Genomic DNA, 19,341 nt, shown 5'->3' with positions numbered 1-19,341 from the left:
TTCTCCTAATGTATATGTTCTTGCAGCTTTTTCCTTTTCCATTTCCTCACTCTCTTCTTCCTCCCTTGTCCTTATTTTCACCTGTACCACCTTTTACTTCAGCTTCTCTCACATGCAACATCAATGCAAACTATGTCCCTGCTGACTGAGGGGTACAAAAACCTCAGCTTGCCCTGACAGATGTGCATCCCAGCCAAAGTTCCTGGGTGTGACATTACTTTGCACACATACTCGGAGAGCTGCACCCCTTTCTGTGTGCTGCTGTTCCATCAAGGCAAACCCTTTTCATCTGTGTTCAGACTGTGTACCTGATTCAATATTTTTTAAGCCTTGAACCATCTTACACTGATCTGGCTCTGCTCTTGGGAAAAGAAATTGAGTTCTCTTCTCTAGTTCATCCCTTTAAAGCCAGATAACATCTCTCAGCCATTTAGTGGTCTCTCTCTGGAGCCCAGCCTCCAAGGAGGGGGCTGCCTGGAACCAGCACTGTAAATAACTTGCATTCACAAATGACTGCAGTTCTTTGTTCCCTGAGTATTAGACATGTTGAAGAGATGGAAGAGATCTTTCAGACCCAGTGCTTGGGGCTACAGCAGGATGGGTCTCTTGAGAGCATTTTGTAGTGCTTGTTCCAGTTAAATGTCCCAGACATGTGCTCTATCCCAGGCAAAGGCAACTCTGCAGTAACAGATTGCAAGTGTTTTTCCCCTGAAATTCATATTCAGTCCGAGTCTCTGATCTAAGTCTCTCTGTTGTTTTGGGTTTTGTTTTTTTTTTTTCAGAAATGAAAGGTTAGTGCTAGTGTACTTCTAAGGTATTTGATTCTCAAGCTTGATCTCAGGTGCCCTCCTAGTGCTGTAAATCTGCAGTAACTCCCTGTGATTTATATCACAGTAGCATCGGTTGGTGCCGATGTCTTAAAAGTGATAGAGCAACCCAGCCAGAGCCATCCATCAGGCAGAGGAGAGTGTCCCCATTTTACCACCAAGGCACCAGATGGTGGAGTGACTGGCCTGATGTTCACCTGTGATAAAACTGGGAGATGAACCCGGGTCTCCTGCGTTACCCCTCTGGTGCCTTTGGCTTAAAGATTTCTTTCCCTCCAGTCTGGGGAGGGGTGTTGCACTGGCGCAGAGGTCTTAGAAAGGAGAGGAGGGCTCTGGGACTGAAGGTGAGCTCTGAACCAGGGCCGTGATCAGTCCTGGGCACTTGCAGCAGCTGCTGTGGTGGTGGCTGCCTTCACCCCTGTCTCCATCTCTCTCCTTTCTGTTAGCGGTTGTTGCTGCAACTCTCAGGTTTCATCTGGCTCCCAAGAGTGATCCGCACGCTTGTACTGGAGGTGCCCTGTCTGCTCTGGTTAAATAAATTTGCCTTTCCCTGTTAACAGAGCCCAAGATGAGGGCTGCGGAGTGAAATCAAGGCAGATAGCAGCTTATTGCTCTTTAACTTTCCTATTGCTAACCAAACAGCTTACGCTGTCAATAAAGCGGCCATCACAACCTACTAATAGCCTTTCCCAAGAGGAGAGAGATGGGAGGCATGGGATGAAAGCTTCTGGAAGGACTAATAATGGAGGAAAAGAGGACCTGACACTCCTCTAATGAAGCCGAAGCAGATGTTTCCCTTTCTCTGTCTTCTATTTCTTCCAAATAATTCACTCAGCAAAAGGAAAACAATATTCCTTCCCCGTATTTGGCTGAACCCCGGTGTCTGAGCTTGATCGGTTTGCCCACCCATTGCCTTTACATGAAACTGCCAGGTATGCAGCAGAGCTGCCTTGGAGTTGCCTCAGACTGCCACCCCCCCCACCCCATGCAGCTTCCCTGCCCTTTCCCCAAATTCCCTGGGAAACCGCATCCCACTCTTGCCTCCTGCTCTAATGTATTAATGACAAACGCAGCGTTATTAGGACTCCTGGTTACAGTCCCGTTGGAGCTTGCCTGCCATATGGCCACCTGTTACCTCTCTGCTGATCAAAAAAGCCCAAAGCTGCTGGCTGCGGCATCTGTTCCTCTCTCTCCTGAGCCTTGCCAGCACAGGGTCATCTTGTTCTTCCCTTCATCTCTCCTAATTACCTGACGACACGTTGGTACTGCAGGCAGAGGTGGATTTGCAGCACTTCATCCGTCTAGCGCACAGCGAAAGTCTGGGGTTCTCCAGCATGGGCTGTGTAACTCCTTGTCTGCCTGCAAAGCATCTTCTGTATTTACCCAGGCAGCAACCCAGGAATGAAGTGTGGGCCTGGCTACAATTAGTGTCCAAGCTAATTAGGTTGAACTCATCCGGAATGGTTTCCTGTGCTGTAATCACAGCCCCCGTTGCCTTTCTCTGAGTGGCTCAGCAAGACTTTTCCTGATCCACTCCTTCCCGTGGCTTCTTGTTGCTGTGATAATTATTTTCCTCTGCTATTGCACAAATCCCACCCTCCTCTCTTCACTCGGGTGATGCTTCTACAGTTTTATTGGGATATTTCACTTTCTGCCTGCTGTGCCTTTCACGCCAAAGGTCCTTTATGGTAGATTTACTTGTGTTTATTTCTTTTTCTTCTTTAATTATATTTTCTTTCCCCTCCTCCCCACTTAGGTTCCTCACTTCAAAGTGGCGCCGGAGGAGTTCCTGAAGCTGCAGCTCCAGCGGTTCACCACCCTCAACCTCCACCCCAGCAACACTGATATCAGTGTGGCTGTGGCAGGAATCCTGAATTTCTTTAACTGCACCACCGCCTGCCTCATCTGTGCCAAAGCTGAATGTAAGTCTTTGCCAGGCTGGGTTCGGCTGCCCCTCCGCTCCCCGTGCCTTCTGTTCTATCCCTTTCTGCATGGTTGGTGCCTGCTGGAGAAGGTCCCGCAGGCTGTGTGTGAGAGCTGCCTCCCTGTTGTATCCCAGGGTGTTTGCCTCGCCTGGTTGTGGTGGCAAGGTCTCTTCTGTTGGCAGAAGGCGGGCACTCGGTCAGAGCAGCACTGAAGCAGTGCAGACCTGCAGGGCAGGTTTTCCGCCCTGTTGCCCTGTGGAGGTGTTTGCGGTGTTTGTGAAAGGAGGAAAGGAGATGGGGGAGAGACTCGCCTGCCTTCTGTTTGACAATCTGAAGAGTGTTTTGCTTGCGCAGATGGGCTTTTGAAATGAAAGAAAAAAAAAAAAGGCTTAGGCTTGTTTCTGGAGATTATTTTAGGCAAGTTAAGCTTTTTCAAATATGTCTTTCCCAAACCCACGTGCAGTTTGTGGCCTAAAAGCAGGACTTGATTAATAGTCAATACGCTGCTCACCCTCTTGTTCTCTGCAGCCGTACATCTGCTGGTAATTGTGCATCTGGATGCTGGAGCATTCACCTCAGCAAGACCATATTCATCTCTGCATAACTATCCTAACATGGCAGGAACAGGCTCTGCATTGTACTGGTTAGAGAGAGTAAAGCTTGTCCTGGGCTTTTTAAGGTCAGTGTGTATGTAGGTAGCTGGTGTGTAGTAGCCACATCTATTCTATTTCACTTTTATTATCCTATAGCCAGATGCATTAGCACTAGAGTTTACCATACAAGCAAGCCTAGAAGAGAGGCTCTGAAAAGGTATGTGGATCCAGTGATAGCTTTGGGGACACTGGTAGGACCTTAGCAATACCTGACCGTGGGGCCAGATACATAGGAAAGGCAGCATCCTTTCCAGCTAGCCCTGGGCAAACTTCCCACCACCAGCTGTGCTAGTAACGCAGTGTTGTGGCAGATGGCTGCACAGGGACAGAAGGAATAAGCGTGTCTTTGCCTTTTCTTTTGGCTTTATGTTCCCTGAGGAGACCACATCCTCAGCTGATGTAGGTCAGTAAATTGCTTTCAGTAGGCATGCTCAGATTCACCCCAGCAGAAGACCTGACCCTAAATTATGCAATTAAAATAATGCAAATGGTCTCCTACATTACTTCTAGTGCCGGGATTTTTCATTGTCTAACGTTAAGCAAAAAAAAAAAAAAAAAAAAGGAAAAAAAAGGAAGAAAAGATAATTAGGTTTTCTCACCTGCTGCGCAGCATACTCACAGCTCTGTCCTAATGCTGCTGCCAGGCATGGAGCACACATACGCATCAGCACACCGCTGTACACCGCTGCCCTTCTCCCCAGTTATGTGCCAAAACATGCAGGTGCCTCCCATTGAAAATTACCACCTCCCTGGTATTAATATGATTCTTCATTTAACTCGATCAAAACCTTGGGAACTAAATTGCTTTCACTGAAATAACACCCTTTTAATTTAATCAGTCTGGTTTATTTTACTGTGGTATTTCTGGATAACTCATTACTTAGGATGTGCTGTGCAACCCAAGTCCGTCCCAGACCCAGGGAAGCAGTGCGACGGGTGCCTTTCATGCATCCCATTCTTTGTGCTCAGTAGGGACCTTATCTGAGTTAGGCTTGAAGCACAACATGCTCTGACTATAACAGAGTGAATAAAAGGCATAATCCAGCTTCATGTAGGAGCATGAGCCCTTATTTCCCCTTAGGACAAACAGGGCTCCTAAGCACAGTCCTTAAACCACTAACTTGAGGCACTTCGGGCTTTCGGAAGGTTCCCTGGAGGCAAATAAGGGGAGCATATAGGCTGGCGGCTCATCGGTGAGGAAATGCTGTTTTGAGGGATGTTGTTATTTAGAACCCAGGAGGGAAAGTCATAGCTGTTTTGGTTTAAGTACAAGGCTGCGTGATGGGACTCCTGGGTCCTATCCTGTCATGCTCATACTATCACTGTAAGGAGTCACATTCTTCCTCTGGGGACTGATTGTAATTTCTTCTGGCAGAAGCACAAAATTACCCTCAAAGTCAGTGGACTTAGGCCAGCCTAAGTGTAATGCAGTGGTGAACAGAATAAGATTATGTGACTCGGTTTCTCTGTGGTGAGGAATAAGTAGCTGGTTTGTGAATTTCTCTGAAGTCCTAATGTGGAAGGCTTTGTGTGATTCCACAGAAGCCTTAACCCAAAAAGGCAACCACTGACAAGTACAGGGGTGTGTAGGCTTCTCAGGAGCTACTCTGTATGCTCTGATTGTCAGAGGCAAGGAAATAACAGCCAGTGCTTAGGAAGGAAGACCAGGGCACTGAGGTCAAAAAGCTTGTGCATGCCCTAGGGCCACAGGGAGATGTTTGAAGCGATCCTGCTGCTGTAAGAGCAAGGCTGGATGGTGGGTATCACTGTTTCCCTTCCCAGCTGTCAGGCTCAAGAAGCGCACCTGCACAAATCCTGTACAACCATGAACAGAACTGCCGGTCCCCTGGGCCTTGGTCAGGAATGCCTGGAGAGGAGGAGCCCTTCTCCTCACTGGCAAAAGCAACAAGCAGGGATGTGGGAGTTCACAAAAGCTTTCAGGTCCTGCCTTTCCTGCTTCCCAGGGACATTCCCTGGCAGCAGGCTGTAAGGTGTGCCAAGTACTCGGGAGGGGAGACCACGTCTGCAGAGAGCTTGGGTGGGCCACTCCTGCCAGCGTCAAATGTTTGCATAAGAAAAGGGAAAATAAAATAGGCAAGGTCCGGACTTCCCGCTGGCCAGCTGGAACCACTGACCTGCCGCTGGGCATACCTGTGGTCCCCACAGGACTCCAACAGTGCATGCCTGATGCAGCCTCTCCATGCACGGTGGTCCTCACTTTAGTACTTCAGAGTTGCCAGGAGGGGCCTGTAAGCCCTTGCTCACGTTTGGCCTGTGGAGCAGCTTTCTGAAGTGCCGGTCCGTCAGCCGCAGCATCTCGCATCCTCTCATCATCAAAGGGGAGTCTCTTCAGATGATAGAGGCTTCCCTCCACACGGCAAGAGGAGCTGCAGGCAGGAGGCCTGATGAGGCTTAGGTAGGATCTAACGTGCTGGAAATTGTAATATCCTTGAGCCAAACGAGGAAATCAAATGCTTCCTTTTTTCTCTGGTCCCACTTCCTCCTCTCTGTGCCTGATGTGCTTTAGAAACTGAGCAGCTGGGCTCTGCCTTCCTCGCCGCAGAGGCCAGGGTGGCTCTCTTACCTGGGCTCGTGCCCTGGTGAGCTGTGGGCTGGAGGAGAAGGCAGCAACGGAGCTGCAGATGTAGTCAGCAACGAGAAGAAGGAAGAGGAAGCTGAGGGTCTGATGTGAATCGCAAACTCATAGCAGTTGGCAGAGGGATGCTCTTTGGTTTGCAAGATTAACTTACAGCTGAGAATCACAACCTTTGGCATTAAGGAGCAAGATATAATTTTATTTCTACAGGAAATTAAATAGAAAAGGTACATTTCCCAAGGGGAGGGCTGAAGATTGCCCTGCACACTCCCACCCCTTTCTGTGAATTTCTGTCCCCTTGAAAGCCACATCGTGGTGTAAATCTGGGCTTCTCCCACCAGCAGGGTGGTGTGCAGGGTAGCGCAGCTTTCCCTTTTCCTTCGGGTCTGTCCAAAGCCAAGTGCTGCGGGGCCACGATCTCTGGCGGCGCGCCGTACCAGCTGCAGTGCAAGCACTCCCTGCTGCCAGCCCATGCTTCACCGTGATATTTGCCTGGGAACGCCCTCCAAGGGCAGAAGTATTTTATGTTCAGTGATAGTCCTGGGGACTCCAGTCTGTGGGCTGTAGTGCCAGCAATGGTGGGTCCTGGTGTTAGTGGCCAGGTGTGTTCAGCCCTCGTCACTGGCTTAAACTGGGAGCAAGTCTGGTAGTGAGTGCTTGGGAAGCTGCCTCTACTGCTGTCTCCCCTCCTCCTAACCATCCACTTCTTACAGAGTAGCGTTAAATGCCGTGAAATTTAAGTCACTTGGAGGGAAAGCAGTAAGTTCCCATGTCGTCTTTTTTTTTTTTTTTTTTTTAATGCAAGACTTCTATAAAGTTATTAAAGTGCTCTTAAAATCTTCCTCGATTTTGCAGCAGCAGATTTTGCTGGGATGAGCTGTAAGTAAACTTTGTATTCTCAGGACTGTTACTCGCAGCAACCTGCCTGGTCCCTTGCAGATGTGGAATAGGATGAAAACAAACCTTGCAAGTATCAGATGAAGGGCTTAGGTAAAATTTACTGTTCACTGGAGCTAGTCCATGTGTCCTGTACACAGACTGAATTCACTGGCTAGTGAGAAGGATAAAGAAGGCAGTGTGATCCAGAGGAGTCCTGGCCACTGCTGGTTTTGTAGTCCCTTGCTGAGTTCCTACCTGTACTCAGAGAAAAGGCAAGAGGCAAATGCATTGTAAAGAGCTCAGTGGAAATTTAGCTTGCTGAAAAGTCTCACTGTGAATGAGAGGCTCCTCATCTTGGATGTATCCCTTTTAATGCACTGCTTTGTTACCTTTGTGAAGTGCTGGGAGTCCTTGAAAGCGGCTCTCTAACGCTAATCACATCACATTGTATCACGTCCCCAGCCCCTGACCTTCTGGTGAATGAGTTGTTTCACGAAGTCAAAAGTAAGGTTAGGTTAAGAGTAGAGCTCTAAACTTGAGGATGGGTTTTGCCCCTCTACCAGCGGGGAGGTGATTCTGACGATAGTTCTGTTCTTTTCAGTTTCCTTCAGTTCAGCTTTCCCCCTTCTTTTTGGATTGTCTTTCTGTAGGGATGGGATATGTGACCATGCTAGCCGTCTGTGTCTTGCTAATGATTACATCTGGTGGTCCCTCTGGTTAATCAAATTTGATAGGAGGTTGTTTCCTGATGAAACTCAGCAGCTGGATAGAAGAGACAGACTCTATCAACTATGCTTTCTTGGCTAAGAAAAGCTGCAGTAGGAGTTTTGACATCTTATTAGACATCAATGAAGCCCTGTTGGAAGGAGCCCTTGCAATGACCTAGCTGCAGGAAGAAGCTTCAATCAGGAGTGCCAAAGGCAATAGGGCACAAGTCTGGGACCCATCCACTTGGGTGCTCATTAATGGTTGCTTCTTTTCTTCAGCTGCCGTCTGCAGGGAGAGCCTGGTCCTGCAGACTGCATGGGGAGTGCCGAGCTAGCCAGAGCCCTGGCTCTTTCCCACGGCTGATCACATCCAGAAGATGCCCGAGGAGGCAGAGGGCTGTGCTTTGCTGGGGCACTCAGAGCGCTCAGTGGGGGCAAGGGGCAGGCAGAAATGCAGATGGCAGGGCAGGAGGAGGGAGGAGGGCGGAGGGCTTCGACATGGAGGTAGAAGGTGGGTCTACAGAGACCTCGCCCAGTGATGGAACCGCTGGACTGTGAACATTGCTCCATAAAGCACCAAATGTGCTGGCTTGTTTGTTTATTATTGGCTTCTGTGTTGCTCTGGGAATCCCCAGTCCACAAATAATTTTGCACTGTGCTAGGACCATACTCACAATTTTTTCACAATTTTTTAATGTAGACCTAATGTTGTATTTCTGCAATGTTCTCTGCTTTGTCTGACTCTCAGGAGAGCGTTTCACCCCAGGGACACATGCCCTTGGAAGATAGCAGCTCCCCATTAGAGTGCTCCAGGATCTCCAATGTCTATCAAGTTGTGTCTTGCAGGGCACTTAGTTTGGGAGCTAGTAATGCAAAGGCTTAGGAGGAGGAATCATCCTCCAGCAACCAGCAATAGCCAGAACAACCCTGCATGCAGGAAGATAATGGAGAACTTGTCTGGACGGTGGGGTCCTCAGTGAATTTGTATCTTCCCAAGAGGCCTTTGGAGCCACTTTTCGTCTGGAGAACAGCTGGAGTAGCTCCATCGTTTCTCATTCCCTGCTGGCCCAAGCTTGTGCTGCAGCCCCAGATCCTTTCCTTTGCAGTGCATAGACACAGTCCTGCAGGACTGCTTCCTACCAGGGATGATTATGGGCCATGGGAGAGGTGCTTTTTGAACCAAGTGTAAACTTTAAACTTATCTGGGGTCTTTTTCCTCCCTTTTATTTGAAGGCCTTTTGAACCTAGAGAAGTTGCTTCGGCAGTTCCTCATTTCCAAGGACACGCTCTCAGTTCGGATGCTAGATGACAGCAGGGATCCTACCCCTCTCCTAAAAGAGATCCGAGATGACAAAACAGCTACGATCATTGTACACGCCAATGCTTCCATGTCTCATACCATTTTGCAGAAGGTAAGTGTCTACTGAGTGTCACAGTTGTACATGCAGCTGCTTCCACTGACGAGAGATTATGTGCAGTACATGAGCATGCATGTGCAGGTGTTGTATGATAATGGAGTGTAAAAATTCCTGCAGCAGCACTGGAAATGGTCTCTGCTGAGAGGGGAATTGCCACTGATGGAGTTTCTGGGGAAAATAATTTGCTCTCTCTTTCCAGGACTGTATCTGTAGAAGCAATGGTTTAATTGCTCTGAGCTGATGAGTTTGCTTTCTAGAAGTGGCACGTGCTTGTGGCTCCTGTTGCCATCAAACAGCCATGGAAGGCTGCTTAGCGCTCTGAAAATTGTCAATCAGTGCAATAGTTTTTTCTTTGTCTTTTCTCCAAGTACGTTTCTAACTTTTTCCTTCCTTTTTTATTGTCTTATTAACCGAGATTTTATTTTAATCGTGTTTATTTTTAAATGGTCTTTTGCTGCAGTTTTTAGCATTTGTTTTGATAGTCGACTTCAGAATTGAGCAGTGGCTCCAGATGGAGTCTGAAGTTGTGTATAGTTTCCCATATCCTGGAAGGAACAAGAAGTACCTTCCTGAATGGAGGCAGGATCCAAGCAATGGGGTCCCCCCGTGGCTGTTGGTGCAGGCATTACACACTGTGTCCTGGCTGCGGTGGCAGGCGTTCAGAGGCCCTGACTGTATCAGATTTATCCCTGATGACAGCCAGCAGAAACCATTAGAGCTGTTTTTATTATTCTCCCTCCCTGCCCAAGATTTTTATCCTACTGCTTGAAATTTTGCATTTCTAAATAGGCAGGTTTGGGATTTTTTTGGGTCTCCTCGGGGGGTGGGGAGGGCAGTTGGTGGATTGTTTGGGGGATTTTTTGGTTTTTCTTTCTCCTGATTCATTTTGCATGATGCCTGGCTGCTGAGGGCTGTCCCCCTTCTCTGTTGCTATAGTGACTTCCCACAGGCACACAGCAGCGCTCTTTGGGCACCTGCAGCCTCCCTTCTCGGCTCCAGCATCCTTCTGCCACAACTGATAAAGATGTCAGAGATTGCCGTGATTTTTCAGCAGTTCAGAAAACCTAATGTAGTCTTCCCGGCTAGAGGATTGTAGGAATGGAAGGTAATAAATAATAAGCTTCTGATTTGGCAACTTCTTGCACCTTGGGAGGCTGGAAACTATCTTCTTTACAGAGGCGCAACCAGAGTAGGGGGTAAGGTTGCAGTGAGCAAAGAGGTGTATCCTTGGCCCCTGCCCACAGGTCACCAAAAGCACAAAAAAATGCATTATTGGTTTGAAAGTGCTTTGTGTCAGATGTGTCTCAGGAGGACAGTCCTGGCCTCGGACAATGAGAGAAATGGCAATTTCTCATCTCTTACCCTCCACATATGGTCTGGAGACACATGGTTGCTTCCTCGATTACCAGTCTGTCCTGGCCGCCCACCTGCCAGCGGGCACATTAAATGGATGGGAGCGATGCTCACAGGAAGCGCTTTGTTGCTCGCTTTGATTTTCTGCCCTTGAAATCAAATGCACTGACTTCAAAGTGGGTCAGAGGGAAAGCTGACATTATCGCTGTCCCCAGGAAGGGAGAAGAGAGGGAAATGTGTGCCAGGTTTTATTGTGTAGGGGCTTAAAAATCAGGCAGGTGTCTGGAAAGCTGGCTGAAAGGCAGATTGGCAGCCGCCTCTGGAATCGTGGTGCTCTTTTGGTCAAATGACTTTGCTGTGTCCATTTTGCCACCTGTGCGAGCGACAAGGTGACAACATGCAACCAAAGGGCAGGGCACAGCCAGACTTAAGCCACCATCAATCACCTGTGGGCTTCTGAAGCCTTCCCCTCTGTCCATCTCCTCTCCCACTGCAATGGTGGTGCCCCCAGTTTTGTGCAAAAATAGGTAAAGAACAGGCAGGAATAGGGAGAGGTGCAATCTAAGCCTCCCCTTTGCTCTATCTTTCCTTCACTCATTTTCTGTTGTTGCCATCCTCCGGCTTCTGGGGGAGATGGGAAGGGACTAAAACCAAGTAAGGAGGTGCTGCCTTTGGTCCTACCCTCCCTGCCTCCAGTTCCTCTGTGTGGTCTGGGATGCTGGGAAAACCTCTTTGCCAAGGTCCAGAAGCATGATTTGAGACCAGCTGTGCCTGGCAGTGAAACATAGGCTTTCAGGAGGATCTAAAGATTAATCCCCCACTTTCCTGAGCATCTGTTCCTACAACCAACTCCTTGTTTACTGAGAACTTTAAATTTTGGAAAAGTTCTTCAATGATCTTGTCTGTGACCTCTAGAGCACATCACCCCATGGAAAAATCTATGTCCTTCTCTCTGCATCTCCATACACTGTTACCCTCTTTTTTTATTCCTATTTCTGTGGCCATCACAACCCTGTCTAAATTCTGAAGAACAGGCTGAGTTACTAGGTTTCATTCATCCTAATTAATTTGTGGGACTGGAGCCCAAATCTGACTGATACATCTGGGAAAACCACCAGTGGGATGACTGTCCTTTTTCTGTAACTCCAGAAGAGCTTTTACTGCCTTGCTTTCTGCATCACATTGTTTGTAGTGAAACGAGACAAGCCCTGAGCTCTCTCAACTGCTGCTTTCCCTCATTATGTTCAAAAAGATGTTTGTAGTTGAAGAGGAGAGAAGCAGCATCCATTAACAAAGCAGCAAACCTCAGCCAGCCTTGCTTTCCTCCAAACACGCAGTACACCTGAGGAACTCCTCATCCCAAGGGGCTCTGGAGGCCTCGGGCTGGGGCTGCGGGACCCCACCTTGCCGTGCCGGGTTCTGTACGGGCTGTTGGGGGTGCAGTAGCTTTTCCTTCCAATGCACATCTTCCTTCCAGGTTGTCCTTGGCTGGATACACCTGCAGGATGGGGCCACATGCAGAAATCCCTGAAAGTCATCTTGCACCTGCCCCAGAGGGAGTGGGGATGGTCACAGGGGTCTGGAGCTGCGGCTCGGGCAGTGTTGGGTGGTTTCTCTCTGCCAGGCATCCCCTGTGCAGTGCTGTTGCGGAGAGGAGACCTCAGAGGTAGGCTCAGTCCTGATGAAAAATTGGTTCCCCAGACTTTAATTTCACAGGTCAAATTCTGTTGCTGTGTCCCACCCTTCCCCACCCGCAGGAAGACAGCAGCGCTTGCACGGAGCGATAAGGATGAAAAAGCAAATGTGGCCCAGTCTCTGCCTTGCCAGAGTGGAGATTGAAGATTGTCAGGCTCTGGTCTAATCTCCTTTCCTCTCCTTCACAGGCAGCTGAACTGGGAATGGCGTCTGCCTATTACACGTATATCTTCACTAATCTGGTAAGACGTTTTTCTCGGCTTTTCTCCCGTGTGCGTGTAGAGTCATGTTAATGGGAGCTGATCTCCGCAGCTCGTGGGAGCGTTGGGAAGAGCCACGTGCTTCTGGAGCGGGGGGATTTGTGGTAGGGGGGGCGGGAGGCAAGGAGCGGTGTCACCCTGCAAACCTGTGCATCAGTCAGGGAAAGTCTTGCCGTAGCCTTTTGGAGGTGAAAGCTGATGGGTGCCCAGCAGCACCGATTGATCCCACGTAGCTACTGAAGGCAGGGTTTGTAGAGATTGTGGCTGGAGCCAGTGGAATGAGACGTGCAGGTCCTTGGGAAGCCCCAGCAGATGGGTGGTTCCTGACTGAAGGCTCAGGAGGATTACGCTGGAGCCCATTCCCCGCGCTCCTGAGCCCATTCCCCACGCTGGGAGAAGGGCAAGCTGCACTGGGGCATTTGTGCAGAGGGCACCACGGCCCCATGCTTTTCTGCTGCACCTCTGAGAGTGCCTGTGTAAGACTAAGGAAGGATGATATCATAAATGTTGAGAGGCAGAGCAGGGTATATCTTCAGCATGGCCTCTGGTGGTTTGGCTTTATAGCTACTAATAACATTAATGGGGGAATCGTGTGGTTAAATCCCCAAGTACTGTGCTAAACAAAGAGTAATGGGCTTAGGCAGCAGCAGGGGGAAACCCAAAATAAACATCAGAGAAACTTCTCTTGCTGCAGCAGCTACAAGGCTCTTGAACAGGCTGCCAAGTGGCGTGGGGGAAATGCAGCCGCCGGGGAGACCAGATACCTACCTATTAATGCTGGTATGGGAATGATGGAAACCTGAGTGCAGTAAGATAGGCTGGATGATTAAGTAGAGGTGCCTTCCAACCCCAAATGATACTCATATTCTCTGATTTCTATTAATATTTATGCCAGGGTATGTGTGTGCCAGGAAAGCCGAGAGCTGAATCACGCTTTGTGTTTGGGTGGGAGACAGACGGGAACGGATGGAGCCAAACGTGTAGGCAGGAGAGGAGGAGGGGGAAGGAGGGAAATGGAGGGGTTGAAAGCCAAGAGAGCAATTGGGACAGAGAATGAAAAGGGGTAGGGAAAGGAGATATCAGAAAAGAGAAAAAATGCAAAATATAGAAAAAGCCACACGCTTCCTACCTGAAGTAAATAGCATTCTGATTCCTGCTTAGTGCTCGATCCATAGGTCCTAACCTTGCTCAATATCAGTCCAGTAAGAACAAGCTTCACTGCTCCTGTTTATCCCCATGCAAATGATTGGCACTGTGCAGGAAAGCAAAAGGAAGGGACGTACCTGGAGGGAATCAGCCAGTGATGGACGCTGGGGGAAGATGTGCACCCTCAGGAGGTGAAGGTCACATGTTTTAAGACAGTGGCTGCTGCTTTGTGACTTCTAACCCCCCAAGTCAGACTGTAGCTGTGCTGGTGCTGCTGGTAGAGCTGGTAATAGATGATGGCCATCCCCATCAGGTCCTGCTCACAATGCTAAACCACTCCGGTCGTTTCCCAGTCCCAGCAAGTCGTTTTCTTGTTGCCCTCTGGCCCTCACAACTGTTTCTACTTCCACTTGCCCTCCCCAGTCCCAGCAGCCAATGTGCACCGCGTGGACCAGGACTATGCACATAGTAAGGGATTCCTATTTGCACATCACCAGCACAGTGGAGTCCATGTTCCTGGATGGTGCTCAGACAACGCAAATAACTACAAAAATTAAGCTCCCCGCCGCCACCACCACCACACTAGTTTTGAGCACGGGTGTGATTAAGTGTTTGCTTGAGGTCAGGAGGTGAAATTTGTCTTTGAAATCCGTTCATCTAGTGTAATGCAGTTACAGCAGCTGAGGCAGGTGAGAAAGGAAAGAGTTTTGTTGCCATTTACTCTCACGGGATATTAATCTGTTATTTTACCACTTTGTCCCAAAGATCAGCCCTCAGCAGAACTAACTGGGTTTTTTTGGCAGGGACTGTTAAAGAAAGGTGACATCAGGCAAAACCTGGGCAGATGGAAGAGATGTTTAAGGAAATTAGTAATATTTAAATGGGGATGAGAGATGGGAGTGAGCAATTTAGACTAATAAATCTGGAGGGATTATCAAGCTTCTAATGAACCCTCTGAGGTTTTGCAATCACTGCCTAATATAAAAGATAAAATCATAGTGAACTGCTGTCAAGGCGAGCAAGTAAAAAGATGGCTTTAAATGGGGGGACAACCCATCAGAGGGGAATAGACAGTCTGTATAGCATTAAGCTACTTGGAGATGGAAAAACATTTCAGGCAAAAAAAGACAAGGGGATGAAATGTTGAATTAAACACCTGCCCTGTGGCACTGGAGGGGAATTCTGTTTCTGTCTTCTAGCATTAATTTTATTTAATAAGCACATCCCAGCCAACAGCTAGTTGTGTGCCACAGCTCTTCTCTCTGCGGAGCATTAGAGGGAGGCAAGTTGCTGCAACTCCCTGGTGCTGGTCCATGGGGAGAGTGATTCGGGGGTGACGGCTGCTCCGTAGCCAGCCTGATGACTGCAGATAGCGTCAGCGTTGCTCTCCCTGCCGCTCAGCAGGGAGGCAGAACGGCGCGTGAAAGCAGATGCCAGCCTTTGGCAGGAGATTGCGGGAGCAAATGAGGAGGAAGTCCTCGGCCCCAATGCGTTTCCATCGGAGCTGAGGCGAGCAGCCTGATGTAAAAATATCCACAGGCTAATTTACTGCATGTGAATTCATTATCAGCCTCCTTCAGCCAGCTCAAGGGACCCTTTTTGTCAGCAATAGAAACTCAAATTTTCCGGGAGTCCTAATGAAACTCAGAACAGAGCAGGTCTGTTGCATTTTTCTTCCCCACATCCATCATCCGCGTACGGGTTACTTGTGGCAACCGAGCACCCCTTGTCCTCAGTCCCTTTGCAAAAAACCTCTCAATTTGACTCAAGTTTCTTCATTGCATCTACACATGGTGACAAACTGCCTTGCTCTGGGGCTTATCCTTCTGGGAGGGCTGAAATTTCCTGATGATTAATGGCAAAGGCTGACCCAGTGGCCAGCTGTTCCCAGCACCTTGGATTGTGCTGTGCTGAGCTGAGCTGAGCTGCTCATCATCCCTCCCCGGCTCCCCGGAGGGGCACCGGGTTTCTGTGTATCCACACAGCTTATGACCATATAAGGGGGCAATGGTGTGCTCCATAATAATAATAATCGTAGTAATAATACTAATAATGCAGTCCATAAATAAAGCATTGCAAGCAGGCTGTTGTGCATAGAAAAAAATATTCCTTCTAGTGCTGGAAATCCTTGAAATCAGCAGCACAAAGCAGGAAAGGTGTTGGATGCCTCCAAAATCCTGTGCTACAATTAATTCTTGTAGCTTGTTGTTGGTTTTGTCTTTTATTTTGCCTCTCCTTTTTTTTATATATATATATATAGCGTATGGACCTCAGGCTGGGTTTGAATCTCAAAACATTTATCAAGGAGACTAGATGGAAATAATTGAAACAATTAAAATTATTACTGTAAGAAGGAAGGTGTAAAGGAGTTTTACTAGTGCCTTAAGTCAGACACACTATTCATTGGATGCAGTTTTGTTCCCTGACGATACTGTGTGGAGGTGGTGGTGCTGATAAAACAGCTGCCGTATTCAATTTCCAGAGCCCAGATAAATCAGTTTTGGTTTGGTTTTTTGTTTCCTGTTTTTTCTTCTTTGCTAGTGATTTATAAAGAGGTTGGTCTTCATATAGGATGAGGTTTTCAAAGCTGAATTGTTGTCCTGGGTGCCCTGTTGGAACTGGAGGGGAAACTAGTGTCCAAATCACCCAGACAACATCACACGTTTCAGCGGTAGCTTGCCGTTATGGTAACATCCTTTGTAAGGAGGGAATGATGTAAAGCAAAGCAGAGGGAAAGTGGACTATGGGTTAGTTTTTTGGTTGGGACTGTGGAGCTTAGGTTTTTGGTCCTACTTTGTGAAATTAACTTCTCTTGGTGAAATGACCTTCTCTTTCTTTGATTCTGTGGCATGAGCTCCAGCACTGGCTGTGGTGTTTGGCCTCACTGCATCAGGTCTGCTGGCTGTAAGCACCCTCACTTTCCCTTGCACAAATGAAGGAGGTGGGCTTTCTTGTTATGTTCTGACAAATTTTACTTTGCAGTCCAGGCAGCCTTCCTGATTCCCAGTAGCGGATGCAAACCTGTTTCTAGAGCCCTGATCATTCCCTGGATTTATGGTTCATATTTTTAGCGGCATGTGTAGCAGGGCAAACAAATCAGAGTTTTGCAAGGATGCCAAAGCAATTTCTCCTCATTCTAGTTAGCATGAGAAAAGGAGGATTTAGACGAAGCAATAACTGTACCTCCCTACACTCTGTTGCCCGTGCTACCTTACCTGTCTGGCTCGTCTTTATGTGGTGTTCAGAGTCCGTCCTGTGCTTGATTTCCAGCTGTTGAGTAAATCATTCTCTCGGATACAGCCCAGGCCCTCTGATGTGAGAGCAAACCTCTCTTCCTCTGCCCTCACACTGTCTTGTCCTATTTGTCGTTCAGACTTCCTACCCCTTGTTTTCCAAAAGCTGTGCTTTTCAGGTCCCAACATTAGCACTTGACCTCTTTGCTCTCTGAGAATTTGTCACTTTTCAAACCTCAGGCTCCCTGCAGAGAAGTTGAAGTAAATTGCTTTCACTAAGGATGTGGGCAATGTGTTTTCCTAAAGTGCTCTCCTTTGAAGAACAGTCTCCAAAATTTAATAGCTCTCCTTGCATGAGGAGGTAAAAGACCCATCCTTACTAGCATATGGCACACTGATGCTTTTGTGATGTGTCAACTTTGTAAAAGCAAGCACATTATATACGGACAGTTCACCTAAATTGCCCGAGTTCGTTGAGATCACAGTTCCTCTTTAACTACACGGTGGCTGAATAACCGTGCCTTGGGTAGATCTCTCACAGCCACTTACCTACTCAAAAGGCCACAATTTGTTGCTGTGATGACTTTTTTTTCTTTCAGAGAAATTGATTTTCACATGTGGCCCATTATAAACTTATTGACTCTTTCAATAGTTTATAAATAAACTGAGCCTTTCAAGAAAACCATAAAGCACTTAACATAATATCGTCCACTTGAGTAAATAAATAAAAGTGTTCTTAGAGGAGCTTAGGAATGATTAACAGACTCAGCAGCTCTGCCCTGAGGGCAAACAGCATCCAGAGAGGCAAAGGCAGGTATTTTCTCCACTGCTACATCTAATGGAGGCGGCACGACGACCTCAGGGGAGAAGCTGGTCACTGGTGCCAGTTTGTGAAGAACTGACCATTGCAGGGGCCAGGTGTCCCAGTCACGTCATGCTCACGCAGCCGTGGACAAGGCCGTCAGTGACGCTCAGGTGGCAGTTCCTAGTGTGCCTCTGTTACGGAGGGGGATGGGATGCACCACCAGTTCTTCCTTCTTGTACTTTTTGCTGCTGTTAAAGATCTCCATCAGTATAAGAGGACTGTAGGGGACCTCAGTGACACAGGCTAAAGTCACAAGCTTCTTGTGAGAAATCCATGTTTTAGCCATTTGTTTGGGTATCCCTGGAGATAGAGCAGTGCTTCTGCTCCCTCTGTCAGCAGGTCTTCCACTGGACACAACATGTTCATGCCTCGACCGTGAAAACCTGGAGTAGCTGCAGAGCACTTGCACCAGATCCATTCCGTGTGAATAGGACCAGGATGGTAACTTCTGCCCCTTTAGACTAGGCGTACTAGTCCTGCCACCCATGGCCTGGGGAGAGACTCCCTGGGGAGAGCTTTGTTTGCCCAAAAATCCAAGAGCTGAGATACTTTATCTCCTCTGGTTAACCCTGCAATGGTGAATTATGATGCACATTGGCATCCAGTGATCTCAGCAGTGAAGTCACTAGAGCTGTGCTGACTTTGCACTAGCTGAAAGTTTGGCTCCTGCACACAAGCTGCCAGGCAATCTCAGTATGGGAATTGAAAGCCTGTGTTTGGAGGGTGACAGCTCTTCCAAGCCCCAAATACTCTTGAAATGGAAGTTTTGCCAGAGCGAGGGCTTAATAGAGAAATGGAAGCCTTGGCCCAGTATTCTCCTTCCTATCCCACATGAAAATACAGAAGGAACAGTACAGTGTGTTCTGGACCCACATTGAGCCTGTGCCTGGTCTAAATCAGCCTTCACTGCCGTCAGAGGGCCAGATCCTTGGCTGGGACCAAGGGGAATGAGGTCAGTGCAGCCTGCTGAACTTACAGCACCAGCAGTCTTCTCCTGCTGAGCACTGGGCTGTGACAGCGTCAGAGGGTGTTTTGGAGGCTGCTAATCAACAGATCCAAAAAGCCAATAAAGTCCTTGCAGTACTTGAGAGAGGAAGATAACCACATGTGTGAGTAAGCAAGAGAGAGGAGGGAGAGAGGGGGACATCTTGCTGTCAGTGTAGGTTGAATTGAGAAAATCCTGTTCCTTCCAGGGGCTTGGGATGGCGTGAGGCTGAGGAGGTTATGGGAAGGTCACTAAAAATGAAACAAGCCCATCTTTATACTTGTCTCCAGCGTGCAGGTCGTGGTCGCTGTTTCCCTGCTTCCCAGGTGATCTAGGTTATTAAAAATGTGATAAAAATCGAGTCAGGGAGTGAGGTTCTGCACACACAAATGTGATGCAGAACAATATCACCAGCAAAATCGATAAAGCTGGAAGGAGCTCAATAGCTGATGCAGAGCGCTGAATAGCAAACTGGCCGTCTCGCCGCTGCGGGGTAAGCAGTTACCAGGAGCCACTTGCTGAAGCGAGACCACAGTGTGGCAGTGCAGGGGAATCTCGAGGGTTCACAGCTCTGCACTTTAAAAAGCATTGTCTTATCAGGCTGCCTTTTACGACACTAATAATCCCTGCTCGACTGGCCCTTTCCATGCAGAAGTCTCCAGCCTCTCCCTAGACTTGGGAGGGAGGGTCTGATCCGTGGCTGTGGGTCCAGTAGTGAGGGAAGACCTGGCCACCATTTGTGGGATCTACTTTATTCTGGGAGTGGATCACTGAGGTGCAGATTCGGGAGGATACTCCA

At 48.3% G+C, this 19,341-nt stretch overlaps 1 protein-coding gene across 3 annotated transcripts in view; it reads left to right on the top strand.

The window, feature by feature from the left end:
- Window positions 1-19,341, top strand: part of GRIK4 (glutamate ionotropic receptor kainate type subunit 4) — a 208,601-nt gene that overhangs the window by 138,122 nt on the left and 51,138 nt on the right. For all 3 annotated transcript variants that reach the window (XR_010375917.1, XM_064470856.1, XM_064470855.1), the window contains exons 5-7: window positions 2,584-2,749; window positions 8,821-8,999; window positions 12,242-12,295. Coding sequence is in view for 2 of the 3 variants with exons in the window: in XM_064470856.1 (XP_064326926.1) it covers window positions 2,584-2,749; window positions 8,821-8,999; window positions 12,242-12,295 (399 nt within the window). In the remaining variant the exon portion in view is untranslated. The remainder of the gene's footprint in view (window positions 1-2,583; window positions 2,750-8,820; window positions 9,000-12,241; window positions 12,296-19,341) is intronic.

The sequence above is a fragment of the Phalacrocorax carbo genome, chromosome 21 (assembly GCF_963921805.1).
Source record: "Phalacrocorax carbo chromosome 21, bPhaCar2.1, whole genome shotgun sequence".
Classification (NCBI taxonomy): Eukaryota; Metazoa; Chordata; class Aves; order Suliformes; family Phalacrocoracidae; genus Phalacrocorax; species Phalacrocorax carbo.
Note: the sequence above shows the minus strand (reverse complement) of the source record. Positions and strands in the feature narration are given on the sequence as shown.